General features: G+C 37.9%; 3 protein-coding genes across 3 annotated transcripts in view; all 3 read right to left on the reverse strand.

Annotated features, from left to right (window-relative positions):
- Positions 1 to 767: 767 nt before the first annotated feature.
- NIR1 (nitrite reductase 1) lies at positions 768 to 3,947 on the reverse strand. Its single transcript, XM_021436772.2, has 4 exons — positions 3,241 to 3,947; positions 2,362 to 2,716; positions 1,971 to 2,259; positions 768 to 1,853 (listed from the first exon to the last, which is right to left on the reverse strand). Exons 1-4 carry the CDS (start codon positions 3,608 to 3,610, stop codon positions 1,113 to 1,115), a joined length of 1,755 nt encoding a protein of 584 aa, XP_021292447.1. The 5' UTR covers positions 3,611 to 3,947; the 3' UTR covers positions 768 to 1,112.
- Positions 3,948 to 5,456: 1,509 nt separating this feature from the next.
- On the reverse strand, positions 5,457 to 10,485 carry FUT11 (fucosyltransferase 11). The gene is given in 8 exon segments (XM_089782617.1): positions 5,457 to 6,030; positions 6,384 to 6,611; positions 6,781 to 6,937; positions 7,336 to 7,440; positions 8,186 to 8,427; positions 8,884 to 9,044; positions 9,657 to 9,799; positions 9,802 to 10,485. Coding segments are annotated over 8 exon segments (1,545 nt in total). The 5' UTR covers positions 10,055 to 10,485; the 3' UTR covers positions 5,457 to 5,774.
- A 1,828-nt stretch (positions 10,486 to 12,313) lies between these two features.
- The window catches only part of LOC149527735 (uncharacterized), a 2,511-nt gene continuing 2,065 nt past the window's right edge, over positions 12,314 to 12,759 (reverse strand). Inside the window, exon 3 of the mRNA XM_089785338.1 lies at positions 12,314 to 12,740. Within this exon, the coding sequence (XP_089641464.1) occupies positions 12,591 to 12,740 (150 nt within the window). The 3' untranslated portion in view covers positions 12,314 to 12,590. The remainder of the gene's footprint in view (positions 12,741 to 12,759) is intronic.

Raw genomic sequence — 12,759 nt, forward strand, 5'->3', positions numbered from 1 at the left:
TACAAGGCTATTGTCTTGGCCAGGACGACTCCACTGTGATTTTACGTGCTAGTATCTGATAAAATGGGGGCAAATGTAAACATTTTCTGGCTCCAGATTCCACTAGAAAGTTAAAACATGTGTTGCAGTGGTAGCTTAGAATCACACAAGACATAATTGTTAGAACTATGAGCAGATTCCCAAATCTAATATTCATAGTAAGGAATATACTTTACTCTCATTATAAAAACTTTACAATTACTTTTGGTTTTCCGGTAATTCCTCTAGAAATCTCAATGTAATTTAAATTTGGGCAAAACTGTCTTTCCTGTAGAACACATTCTCCCTGATTGAAGGTATATTCCCTCCCCTCTCGTCTCTTGGGGGAAACCCCCAAAGCTTTAACCACTATCCATTTGATAGGACATTGTTAGGGTGAGCCCATAAGGCCATAACAATTACTTGGCAATTCAAACTTGGAAGCCTTTTCTCGGCCTTTTATCCCACCCAAAGAGAAAGCCCATGAGCCAAGAAGAGTCCAATAAAAGAACAAAAAGCGTAGGGTGATATGACATCTCAAACCCAATCCATGTATCCCATTAATATGCAGCATAGCAAGAGCCCAAAGGACTAATGGAGCAATCTGAATACATCCAAGCTAAACCTAGCAAAGGGCCAATCTTTCTTCCTTCAAAGTCTTTGTCGGAAGTCTGAAAAATGAGGGGAATGGCTTCATTAGATAGTTGGGGTGAACTGTGAAGGTGTGTATCTTTCGCCCGAAAGCAACTTAATTGCTCCTAGAACAGGATGATCAAAGATTAATCAATGAAAAACAAGTATAATCGTTATCATCTCTAATATTCAACCGAAAATATATTACTAATAATTTTGTTTCGATACATGTAATCAAAATGTTATATATTATCTAACAAAACCCATCACCAATGGAGAAAGCATGTTAGAAAGAGGAGATGTTCTCTTTGTCATCCCATTGGATCAAAGTTGTCCAAAATAGTCCTCCAAGTATCTTTTAAAATGCTCCATTTTCTTCTCGAAGGATTGCTTAGAATACTCAGGTCCTCCAACTGGAAAAAAAACAAAAAATCTTGAAGCAATGAGCTAACTTGATTGAATCAATCGTCCGCTTCTTCCCTCTCTCTTCGGACAGCTCCGAAGTGTTCCACCAAAATGTCAGCAACTACAGGTACCAAGTTCTTACAAGGAACAGCCTTCTTATAAAGTTGTCCCAAATGCGAGTCACTACCAATTCTCCCTCCCAGGAACACATCTGCCCCTTCGCAAGGTTTCCCATTCTCATCCCTTGCCATGCACCCCATGAAACCAATATCAGCAACTTGAACCTGTCCGCAGGTATTAGGGCAGCCCGTCCAGTGCATCCTCACCGGCCGTGTCACTGACACTAACCTTTCCACCTCCTCAGTCACCTTCAAGGCTCTAGCCTTTGTCTCAATAATGGCTTGTCCACAGAATTGGTTTCCAGTGCAAGCCACTAAGCCTTTCATGAGAATACTTGGTTCCGGTGAAAACCTGTCTTTCAATAGAGGCTCGTTAAGCAAGGCTTCTAATTTCGAGTTCTCAACATTTGGAATTATGATGTTTTGCTCCACTGTAAGCCTGAGTTCGCCTGAGCCATATGCGTCGGCTAACCGAGCTAATTCATCCATGTCAGATGCTTGGACTCGACCAACAGGAATGTGAAGACCGACATAGCTAAAGCCTTCTTGTTTCTGAGGATGGACACCAAGATAGTCCCTCCTTTCCCATTGCTTTTGAACTAGATCTTCAGAAGATGCTCTTTCTAACTCTTTTTGAGGCATTCTCTTGGCTATCTCTGATCTGAATACTTCAAGGCCCTGCATTTTAACAAATTTTTTCAAATGATCAGGAAACAATTGAATACAAAAAAAGGGGGAAATAATGCAACCTCAAGGTTCCAACATAATAGTAATTGTGAAAGAAGTGTTGCTCACTAGTTCATCAATCAACCACATCATTCTCGTCCTTTGTCTGTTACCTCGACTGCCAAGATCCCTATAGGCTTCTAACACAGCTTTACACACCGGGATCACATCATCGGTCGAAACCCAAGCATCAAGAGGAATGGCCTCTTCGCATCGCTTGGGACTGAAGAACCCACCAACCAGTAAATTGAACCCAAAACGTCCATCTTTTGTGGCAGGCATGTAAGCAAGATCATTGATGTGGGGATGTTCATAAAGATCATGAGACCCCACAACACAGACATTCCACTTCCTTGGCCTGTTCAAACAAAACATAATGTCCAAAATCAGCCTCAATATCTCCCTCAGCAAATGACAGAAACATGGTTTCCAGAAATCAGGGCAGTGTTAAGAAACTTACAAGTTAGTGATTGTTGGATTGCCACGAGAATTGGCGGTAATGAATTGGGATAGCAAGTTGGTGTAAGGACGGGTATCGACAATCTCTTCTGGATCAATGCCAGCAAGAGGATTGCCAACAGGGTTTCTGACATTGTCCATGCCACTCTGCAGACTAGTCAAGCCTATTTCTTCAAGACCCTTGAGAATTCCTGGCACATCAGACAGCACCACTCCCCGAATTTGCCAGTTTTGCCTGGTTGTCACGTCAGCGCACCCATCCTTCCCATATTTCCTTATTACACTAGCTAGATATCGTGTTTGAGCACTTGTTGTTACACCATTTGGTAGCTTCAGTCTCATCATGAATCTACCATCTGCCACCAAAAATATGAGGAAACTTTAAGAAGATTAAATTTAGTTTATTGTGCTCATTATAATCATTTAATTCCCTAATTCCCCGTTTAACATTTACTTGAAATCTCATAATACGTCAAGGAAGAAGAGGAATTTTGTAAGATTGGTAAGCAAATCAATGAATACTCTTTTTAGAGTTGAAAAGACCGAGAGATGGACAAAACAGAGAAATAGGTATCTTTTTCTTAAAAATAAAAAATCAACTCAAAGAGAACAATAGAGGATCTTTTTGAAAATTCCATTTCCATGGTTTCTTATAACAATTAATAATCAGCTTTTCCTCCCCTGAAAGGTCCAAGGAATCTAATTCATTGTTACTTTTATGAAACTCGGGAAAAAGGATAATCAGAAAGAGAAACATATCTAATCTTATAAGGAACCAATCTCATTCAACCTCAAAAAGGAACGCCTAAAAGATTCAGATTAAAAACCAAAAACCAAATCAAGCAATAGAGAGAGAGAGAGCTTAAGTAGTAAAACTAACACTGATGCTTCCTCCTATGGAACAAACCAAGCCACTTAAGCCTGACATCAACGTCATCCTTTGTAGTCTTATCCTTATCAATCTCCTCCATCGACATCTTAGCAAGTTCTTCAATCCCTCCTTCCATGAAAAGCTTCAGGGGTTCTTTCCCGATCTTCACTTTCTCTTGAGGGTTGATACCTTCTCTAAACTTCTCTTTCAATACAAAATACCCATCTCTCTCTTCCACTCTTGGCTCCAACCTGCCTGCATCCACTTCCACCGATGCCGGTGCCGTCGTCGGAGCGGCAAGAACCCATGTTTTAGGCCTGGAAGCGGAAGTAGACTGCAATGCTTGTGGTGCAAGGAAACGAACTGAAAAAGAAGACATTTGGGATAGTTATTCGAAAAGTTGAAACTGAGATACAACGTGTTTGAAACAGCAAGAATTCTGGCGGAGGAAGACAAGAGTTTGGACATTTTTGTAATGGCAAGATGGGGACCTTAGGAGAATAGCAGAGGTTATTCTTTTCTTGGTGGGGAAATAGAGGGGACTTTTGGATGGTGTCAAGGGTCAGTTTGTTTAGTACCATGGGCGCTGGTTTGTCTTCTACTTTTATTACTAAATATTACCTTCAACGGCCAACCTATTACCTCACCCCACCTTCGACTTTCTAAATTTTGCTAATATGAGAATTCACGACATGTGGCATGTGATTACCAGGCTTTGTTCTTCCCATCTCCACTGGTCGTGTCGTAGTGCATGTATCCGGATGAGTTTTGGAGTTGAATATTGGGTTAATAAATCTTTAACAAGTTTTGATTGGCTTTTGCTCCTTATTTGAAGTGTGGACACCGCACGGTTTACGCCAATGGTTTTTTTTTTTTTTGACACTTATAATTACATAAAATCAAAACATAACACATGATTAGTTGATATGAAACATTTTATTGATTTTTTTAATACTAAAAAAGCATTTTTAATATTTTTATCACGTAATTTGATTTGCTTTGACCTTAGAATCAAGATGTAGACTAATTAGTGTCATTGAAATAATAAAATTACCATACCTGAATTTTATAAATGCAAAAGTAAACAATGATCTCACCATAATCGACAAGGCATGGCAAAACCCTTAAATTTTTCCTAACCCACAGATTCATGAACATAGAAATGGGGAAAAAAGGTCGCAATTTGTATTGGCAAATTGAGTGAGGGGTGACCCACTGAGTGGGAAGGGGCGGAGGGAAAGAGTAAGAATGAGCGTCTGAGAGGAGAAGAAACCTGAACCAGTTGTTAGTTCATAACCTTTAAATTGAGCCAAAGGGCACACTTTCTTGACTCGCCGCCAGAAGTTAAAGATCAACCTTTGTGTTTTGGTCTCAATAGAAAATAAACATGTGGCCTTAAGTCAAACAATCCTACTTCCCTGGTTTTGACGAATCCGACCGCACCTCATGTTTTGCCTTTGGACCTCTCCTCTCCCTTGCTTGCCATGATTTGTATTTTTTGTTGCTTTTCTACTTTTGGCCCAGATTTCTTTGTCACTCATTCAACATTTTACATTTGTCTTTCTATGGTTCTGCATTCCTTGTTGTTTGTCGGTATCTTGGCCTCGTTTGCTCTAGGTTCATTTGGAATTAAGGTGGTGAAAGCTTCAAGGCTTTTCTTTTTTGAATAAACTATGTGGTATTATAAGAGCTAAGGCAACAGCGGAGATCCAGGGTCCAGAAAACTGTATATTACAGTACTATTTATACAGGGTTGGAAGCATGTAAGCACCCAGAAAGATAACTAGGATCATTCTTCGAAGATGCCACTCGTCACTCCAATATAAAATTCTATTAGGTTTACCCATATCTTCCATCCCGGGCAGGTTCATCCGGATTGTTTTCATCATTTCATGGCACACTTCCCCATACAACATGAGATAAGGATAAAAAGAAGAGAGATAAGGATACAAAGAAGACCCAATAAAATTTGTCTGATTACAGGCCTAGTGAGGCCTTGCCTTGCCTTGCCCTGCCCCAACCCTACAGAAGCTTCAGATAGTCACTTACTGTGTACACGACTTGTATTCAACTAAACATCTTGTGAATGCATATTCTGAAGTTAAGGAAAGATGCAAACGACAAAGCCAGATTTGTTCCATCAGTAAGTATTCAAACTAGGTATTATTACTGCAAGAGATTGTGCAGGAACAAGTACCATATACACAATGACCCTGTAACACACCTGAAGCAAAAATACTTTATCCAATAACATAAGCATGCTTGGAAGAATTGTGAAGCTTAACTCAAAAGGGTCAGATATCAGATGCATTCTGTCGTGAGCTAACACTAATTGAGCCATTAGTAACTTTTAATCACGTTCTTCCCTATAAACCTAGCAGCTCATTGATGTAAAACAAAACATGGGATTCTTACAAGAAACATTTGATGAAAGCAATAACCCACATGAGGTTGCCTTGACCTCCCAGGAAATAATTTCAGCAAATAGTGCTGCAATTGGGAATCCATTCCGTGCTAAAAGTTGAGATAATGGAACCTTCAATCTAGACAAATATGACTTCAAACTTAGCACAAGGGTTGTTTTCAATATAACTCCTAAGATCAGTATCCCCTTTGAACTTGAAGGTATATAAAGCCTGTCTCTGAGTCAACCCAACAGGATATATTCTGTGTACTTTTAGTTCATCCCCTCCTCTTATGCTTTCTGGTCTTTCATCCTTCCAAACAGGCACGTGTTTCAGATACTTGAACCTCATAAGCACTGCAGCCTCCAAGGCTTCTAGAGTCAAATTGCCAGACCTGCTCATCAATGTGAAAAAATAAGGATTTTCTCGAGTTTCAAAATAGAAGAAATATTTAAAATTTGCTTCCACTAAGTGGAGATAAAATTACCACCTGTAGCCAGATTGGCAAATTAGCTTATGCTTAACTGCTTAGGATGAATGAGTCTTGACAAGACAGAAGAAATCAAAGATAAAATAGCCATACAACACTAGATGATTGTTATGTAAGGTCAAATGAAACACTAGATAATTTCAACAACTACTCCATTGGTTGTTCTGTTTAAAGAAAGTCTAATCAAGTCTGGATAAAATTAATCAATACCATTGTTCTGCAAAAATGTACGGATAGTTAAAAAGTACAGGGCCTACCTCAAGAAAATAGAATCCATCTCAAACCTCCCTCGCTCTCTTACATATAAATGATACACGGTTTCTGATCCTCTGGTACACTTGCAGGGGCGTTTCTTGACGTCAGAGCTCTTTTCTTCTTTCTCCCGGATGTCTGTTGCCAAGTGAATGCAGAGACGGCATGATGAATGAACCGCAGCCATATCCACAAGGGCCTTGAATGAATCAGATGGGCCTTCATACTTCCACCTAATCCATGGATATCTCATTGTCAACAAGACACCTCACGAAGAAACCAAAATATAACTCCAACCATCATAGAAACCTTGAAAGAAGGGGAGAGGGGTGGGTGTAACTATTCTATGAAAAAACAAATTTCTGGTAAATTGGTATATTCATTCCAACGGTTGAGCCACACCTTAATGATTGATTGTATGCATCAGGGTTTTCTGCAAGGTACTTCATTCTTTTTGCAACTAACTGAACATCCTCCAATTCCTTAATATGTAAAATTGAACCAGGAGAAGGAGCAAAATCTTCAATATTTGGCGCACCAACCACAACAGGTACAGTTCCTACAAAATTCAACGGTTCTGTTAATCAATCAAATGATGAAACTGAAATCAAATGGCACCAAAACATTCAAATTCAAAATAAAAACACATACGAATGTCTTTCCAGCCCAGATGATAATTTTTCTGGATCCTGTTTCTCAACAATTGGCCAGAAATTAGTTATACCACTTGTTTCCCATTTTTTGGCAAAACTTTCTGCATTTATTCTAAAACCAGAATTAATTCCCTATGGAGACATTTAAGTACAATTTGTCACCAAGTCGAGTGGCAGAGACTCAAGTAGGATGGAGTTTTGAAACATCAATCAAAAGGAGCCACGATTGAAAATAAATATATTTGCTGTCTATCTCCTTTGTCATAACATAATGTTACAGGGGCCAGAGAAGTCATGTTCATACCTGCAACAAGTGACTGGAAAAATTTTTCAGTGACATAATCCTCCTCATTGGAGTTTTCAAAAGCCAAGCTAAACTTATAGCGTTTCAGAGCTTCCACTTTGTCCACTGCAAAATTTACATTGAATATATCATAAACTACTCTCCACAATGTACAAGCACATGCAAGGGGTGGCAGGCAATTAAATAGTAGCTGAAGTTTGTGTCCTAATCCACTCTTTAAACTTCTCCTCATTTGAGCAAAACAATCTTCCCCAACCAGTCATTTGCTAAAATGACCTATGACTTTTGCATAGCAATTGAATAAAAAAAAGGGGCCTGGCATTGGTATCCAGACCAACTCATATGTATAGATATATATATATACAGCATGTGTACTATCTTTGAACATATCCATACAAAATTAAAAAAAAAAATAGATGAAGAAGTCAAAAACAAATTCATGAAGAGTAACCGCAATAATTGAGGAGAAATGCTACGTTGGATGCAGTTGTGTCATTAAATAGAGAGATATCATTGGAAAAACTTTTAAAGATCTCTCACTATCTTTTGAGAAACCATGATCATTATAAGAGCAGTGCATTGTAGAGTTTCAGGTTGAGTTGCCCAGGTAAGAAATATAAAGGGAAACCTCAGGCACAGAGAACCGGTGAGCTCAGAAAGGCAGGGTAAGTTTTAAACTAGAAGAAAAGATAAACAGGATCGCTTATAGATTTCCTATAGGAAATACCACAAATTAAAAAATATAAAATTTAATAATTTTGAAAATCACATCAAACTCCAATAGTTTAACATCAGAATGCACATCAGTATATAATTAGTTTAAATATTAAAAAGCATCAAACAAGCTCACCTCTTCCATCACGATTTCTATGGCAACCACCATAAGAATCTATCTTGATATTAGCATTTTCAAGCCCAACAAGAGCTTCCAAACGAAAGTTGCGGGCACCACAGTTAGAAATGAAAGCAGCTGCAAGAGCAGTCTCAGTCTTTGGCATCACTGGTGCCATGATGTCATACTCAGCCCATGAAAAATAACCAACAGGAACATCTGATGAGAGGCTAGTTGTCATTACAATATTATAACCCCTCCTAATTCAAATGGAAAAAAAATGAAACTGTTAGTTTTAAAAAGAATTCCCCCATAACTAAAATCCACTTTGGACCCTAGCTTAGTAGGACAGTATCCAATGAAATAATTGGCACATGTCCAACAGTTTGAGGGAAATAGTCAAGTCCATTTACACCCAACATTCCACAAGAGAAGCCAGCTTAATTACCAAAGGAAACTAGTAGAATTACTGAATGAACTTTTTGCAGAAATCTTACAAACTGTTATTCTTTACATAAATATGTTAGAAGTATGTGTTAAATATAGTCGAAAATATTGGGACACACGTCTAGCCATGTTCAAGAGCCTAGATTCTTGTAAACATGTCTATGTTGAAGCATCACACCAGTTATGGAGTCCATAGAGTCCCACAAAATTTAGTGCAAAATTTGTCTGATTCAAATGCAACTAAGTCATTATAGATTGTGCTTACCCACCCTCGTGCCTGAGCAATATTATTCTCTGAATAATATGAAGCTGATTCCATTGAGCGCAGCACACTAGCTACTCCAAGTGGTTGAGGCAAACCAAAGGCAGCATCAATTTTCTTACTGGGATCATACCCAAACTTACAACTCACAGCACAAGTTTTCCATTCCTATATACCATGAAGAGGAACTCAGAGATACACAAGGATACACAATTAAACATACAACCCTTCTTTAGTAAACTCCCCAAAGCCAAGTAAGAAGTTCAAATTCTAAGCAACATCAATACAGGAAACATGCCAAATGACAGGAACCTTTAAACTGAACTAGCATCGCTATCATTTGAACTCTTAATGTAATAGATTAGCAACATCGAGGGAGAGGTCTAGGATGTATTTTCATATGTTGACTGATTTCCAAGATAGCTCCTCTGGCCTTAAGAAATATGAAGATATGATCTTCAGTCAGAAAGCAATAATACATAAACATTATCTTATTTATATTTCCTATATTGATTTTGTCAAATTGTGATAAAATGGGCAAATAAACACTTACACTAACTTCACAATTTCACAAACAAATCAATCTGAAAAATTCACAAACCTAATAGCCAAAGGTTCAAAATCCGAACAGAATATCAGAATAAAATTCTATGCGCTGTCTTATCTAACAAACTTGCAAAGACCAAAAAACAGGACCTTGATCGTACTATCATTTAAACCCCGCGCCCCCCCAACCACCCCCCCCCCCCCAAAAAAAAAAAGAAGAAATAGTGATGGAAACTGCTCAGCGCCAGGAAAACCAGATGGGATCCTTGCCAAAATCTTTGAATAAACCACGGCATCTTCTCTCTCGAGCCACTCCTCACAGCTCTCTGTAACGGGAGTTCTGGTCACCGCCCAAAGCTTCAATCCCAAATTTTCAACGCTAGAACCTCTACTTCACCAGAAGGAGGAGATTTATAGAACATCTCAGGCCATGAATCGAAAAAGGCTGCGTTTTTTGCCATGTCAAGACGACAAAGAAACGCAATTTCAGCTATGACCACAAGGGCCACAACTAAAGGCATCAAGTTTGACCATTTTTTCTTGTTGGAAACAGATGCAGAAGGTGGCGACCCATCAGTTAAGGCCAACCCTTGTTGGGTTCTTGATCCTCTTAGATTTGAAAGAATACCCATCAATCAAAAAGAGAGTCTGTGTCTCTTTCTCTCTCGGTCTAATTTTCTGTTTTTCAGGGGAGAAAAAAAAAAGAAAGAAACCAAGAGAGAAAGAAAAAAAATTGAAATAAACTAAAAAAAAAGAGAGAGATAAAGAGATTGGGTGCGTTTTTAAGGAATCATGTTTATCAGTTTATAGATTTTCTTTATTCTCTTAAAAGAAAAAGTTACTCGAGAGTTGCTCAAGAAAAAACAGGGAATGTCGAGTTATCTTGGGAGATAATGGTAGGGCGGAGGTTTTCCTCTTTCAAAATCGAAAGGTCTACGGGGTTGGGTAAGCGCGTAGGGCGAAGCTTCCCTGGTTTGAAATCGAATATATTCTGAGTTTTGGCCATTCGGGTTTGGTCCCTTCGACGCAAGGCTAGCAGTAGTGTTAGGTGAGGGGCAAGGGAAGACTCTTAAAACTTGTTTTCTTTCGTTTTCTTTCTTATTTTCTTTCTTTGAATATACAGATTTTTTTTTTGTTAATTTAAAAACCTATGAGAGTCCATTCACGTTACACTTTGGTGAAATGTCTGGTCAAACAATATCTTACTCCTCTCTCTCTACGTATATGGCTAATTTTGTTTGGCATTGCTAGGAATATTGTTCTAGTTCATTTCGCCTTGCATGTCTACATCACGCTGATAATCCAAAAGCTCTAGCCAATATTGTACAAATTATAAGTTTATTTTCTCAAATGTTCTATTTAATTTTAAATAGATTATGAATGGTAAGTAAATTAGATAAAGATAAAAGCTAGAGGTTAATCTTTTGGCTTATTTTTTTAGAAAAGTGATCAATTTATACTCTTATCAATTGTGGTAAATAAAATCCCATTGCATTGTATAATAATAAATATTATTATTTTATATTTAACTATTAATGATATTATAATTCTATTGTAAAAATCTATTAAGATTTATGAAAATAGTGATCATTTTCGTGAATTAATTTCCATTTTAGTCAATATATATGAGAGAATTTCTTTTCAAAAGTCCATGTATTTTGTACTGTTTGAAATCACATTCGCATGTAAACAATACCCCAAAAAAAAAAAATCACTTTGATTTGCTAGGAGAAGCCAATGGGAACAGTTACAGATAGTGCCACATCCAGTTCCTGGATGATACTGTCGCCCCATGTTAGAGAAACCATGTTTAGGTGAAGATGGACCAGACATATACAGCAAGTACTTCAGTATGGTATGGTTAGGCAAAAGATGGACCAGACATGAAAATAGTTTAGTAGGGAGACATTAGTGCTGGGGGAAATTGGCCAAGGTTGTATGCTTGTACTATCTGTATTAATAGCATTATCCATTAGATCGAAATCAAAGGTGTCCAAAATAGTATGAGTTCTACAATAGCAGCAGCAGGCAGTGTTTGCAAAAGGCTTTGCATTGTTTTAAGATAGGAATTCGACCAATAATTGTTCTTTCTCGCTCGTGGCTTTCAAGCTAAGCAGCCTACTGCACGTTTGGTGGATACTTAAAATGTTCCTAAGCCCTTAACCCTAAATCAAGGAAAGAATATTATTTATGTTATTCAAAGACAACTATTGCTTAATTGGATTAAAACACTGATCGCAATGTAATATTAATATTACTGTTATTGGTGCTCTAATTTAATCATTGGCATAGCTTAACAACCAAAGTAGCTTCTTGTTTTGCCCCTTCCTTTTTGGTTGCTTTTTGAAGTATGCTTTTAAGTTAGTCTAACCGTTATCCATCCTGTAAAAGCAAGGGAATCAACTTCAATAATAACACACTACAAAGGATAAATGAAGAAGTCGCCAGAGTCAGGAAAGGATATTCATATAGGGAAGTCTCTATAGCTAGGGGAATTTACCAAACAAATATGCAATTATGTCAATAATAGACGTGCATATAGAGCAAACCAACATGGGAATTTCAATCGCTTAGGCAATGTTAAGACTATATTTGTTTACATTTACAATATGTCATCAAGATTCTGAAATTTATGCTATTAATTAACACTACATCAAAATAATACGAAAACTGTGAAACAAAACCAAAATTGACAGTTAATAGAACTATGATACATCTGGAGAAAATACAGGTTAGAGTTAGACACCCAAGACTACATCGCTGGCAACTCCACAACACCCCTGCCATCAGCCGGAGTGTTAATTGCATTCCCCAGCTTTTATATCTATTCATTGTGCCAGTCTAAAGTATAAACCGATCTCCAATACTTCAGATACCACCACAGAAGTTAGTTAGCATGCAAATTATGTATAAGCAAATCTCGGTGCAGGTCCAAAAACATAAGAGGGAAAAAAGAACAAAAGAATTCTTCCTTAATCTAGTGTCAAATCTTCTGACTGCACACTCACCATGTTGTGCCCACCCAGTATAATCATTCACAAGACATATCACCCCAAATCAACTCTTCGTACAGCATTCTTCTTCAAACAGGCACCAGGCAGAAAATTGCTGAATTTGTCCCATTTCTTTAGCCATACATGTAGCAGTGATTTCGGTTCCAGTTGCAATTTAACTCTCCATTAGAAAGTAACATGTGTCAGACTTTGGGGAGGGGAAGCTTTGAGGGTGCTCTGACAGCAATTTCTTTTTCCCTCTTCTTGTAGAAGTATCACTGATGATGGAGTTGTCTACCAAATGTAATCTTCCAAGTGGCACAACCTGAACAAGAGTTTCATGA

This window comes from Theobroma umbraticum, unplaced genomic scaffold (genome assembly GCF_002168275.2).
Source record: "Theobroma umbraticum cultivar Fairchild unplaced genomic scaffold, ASM216827v3 scaffold_30.0, whole genome shotgun sequence".
NCBI lineage: Eukaryota > Viridiplantae > Streptophyta > Magnoliopsida > Malvales > Malvaceae > Theobroma > Theobroma umbraticum.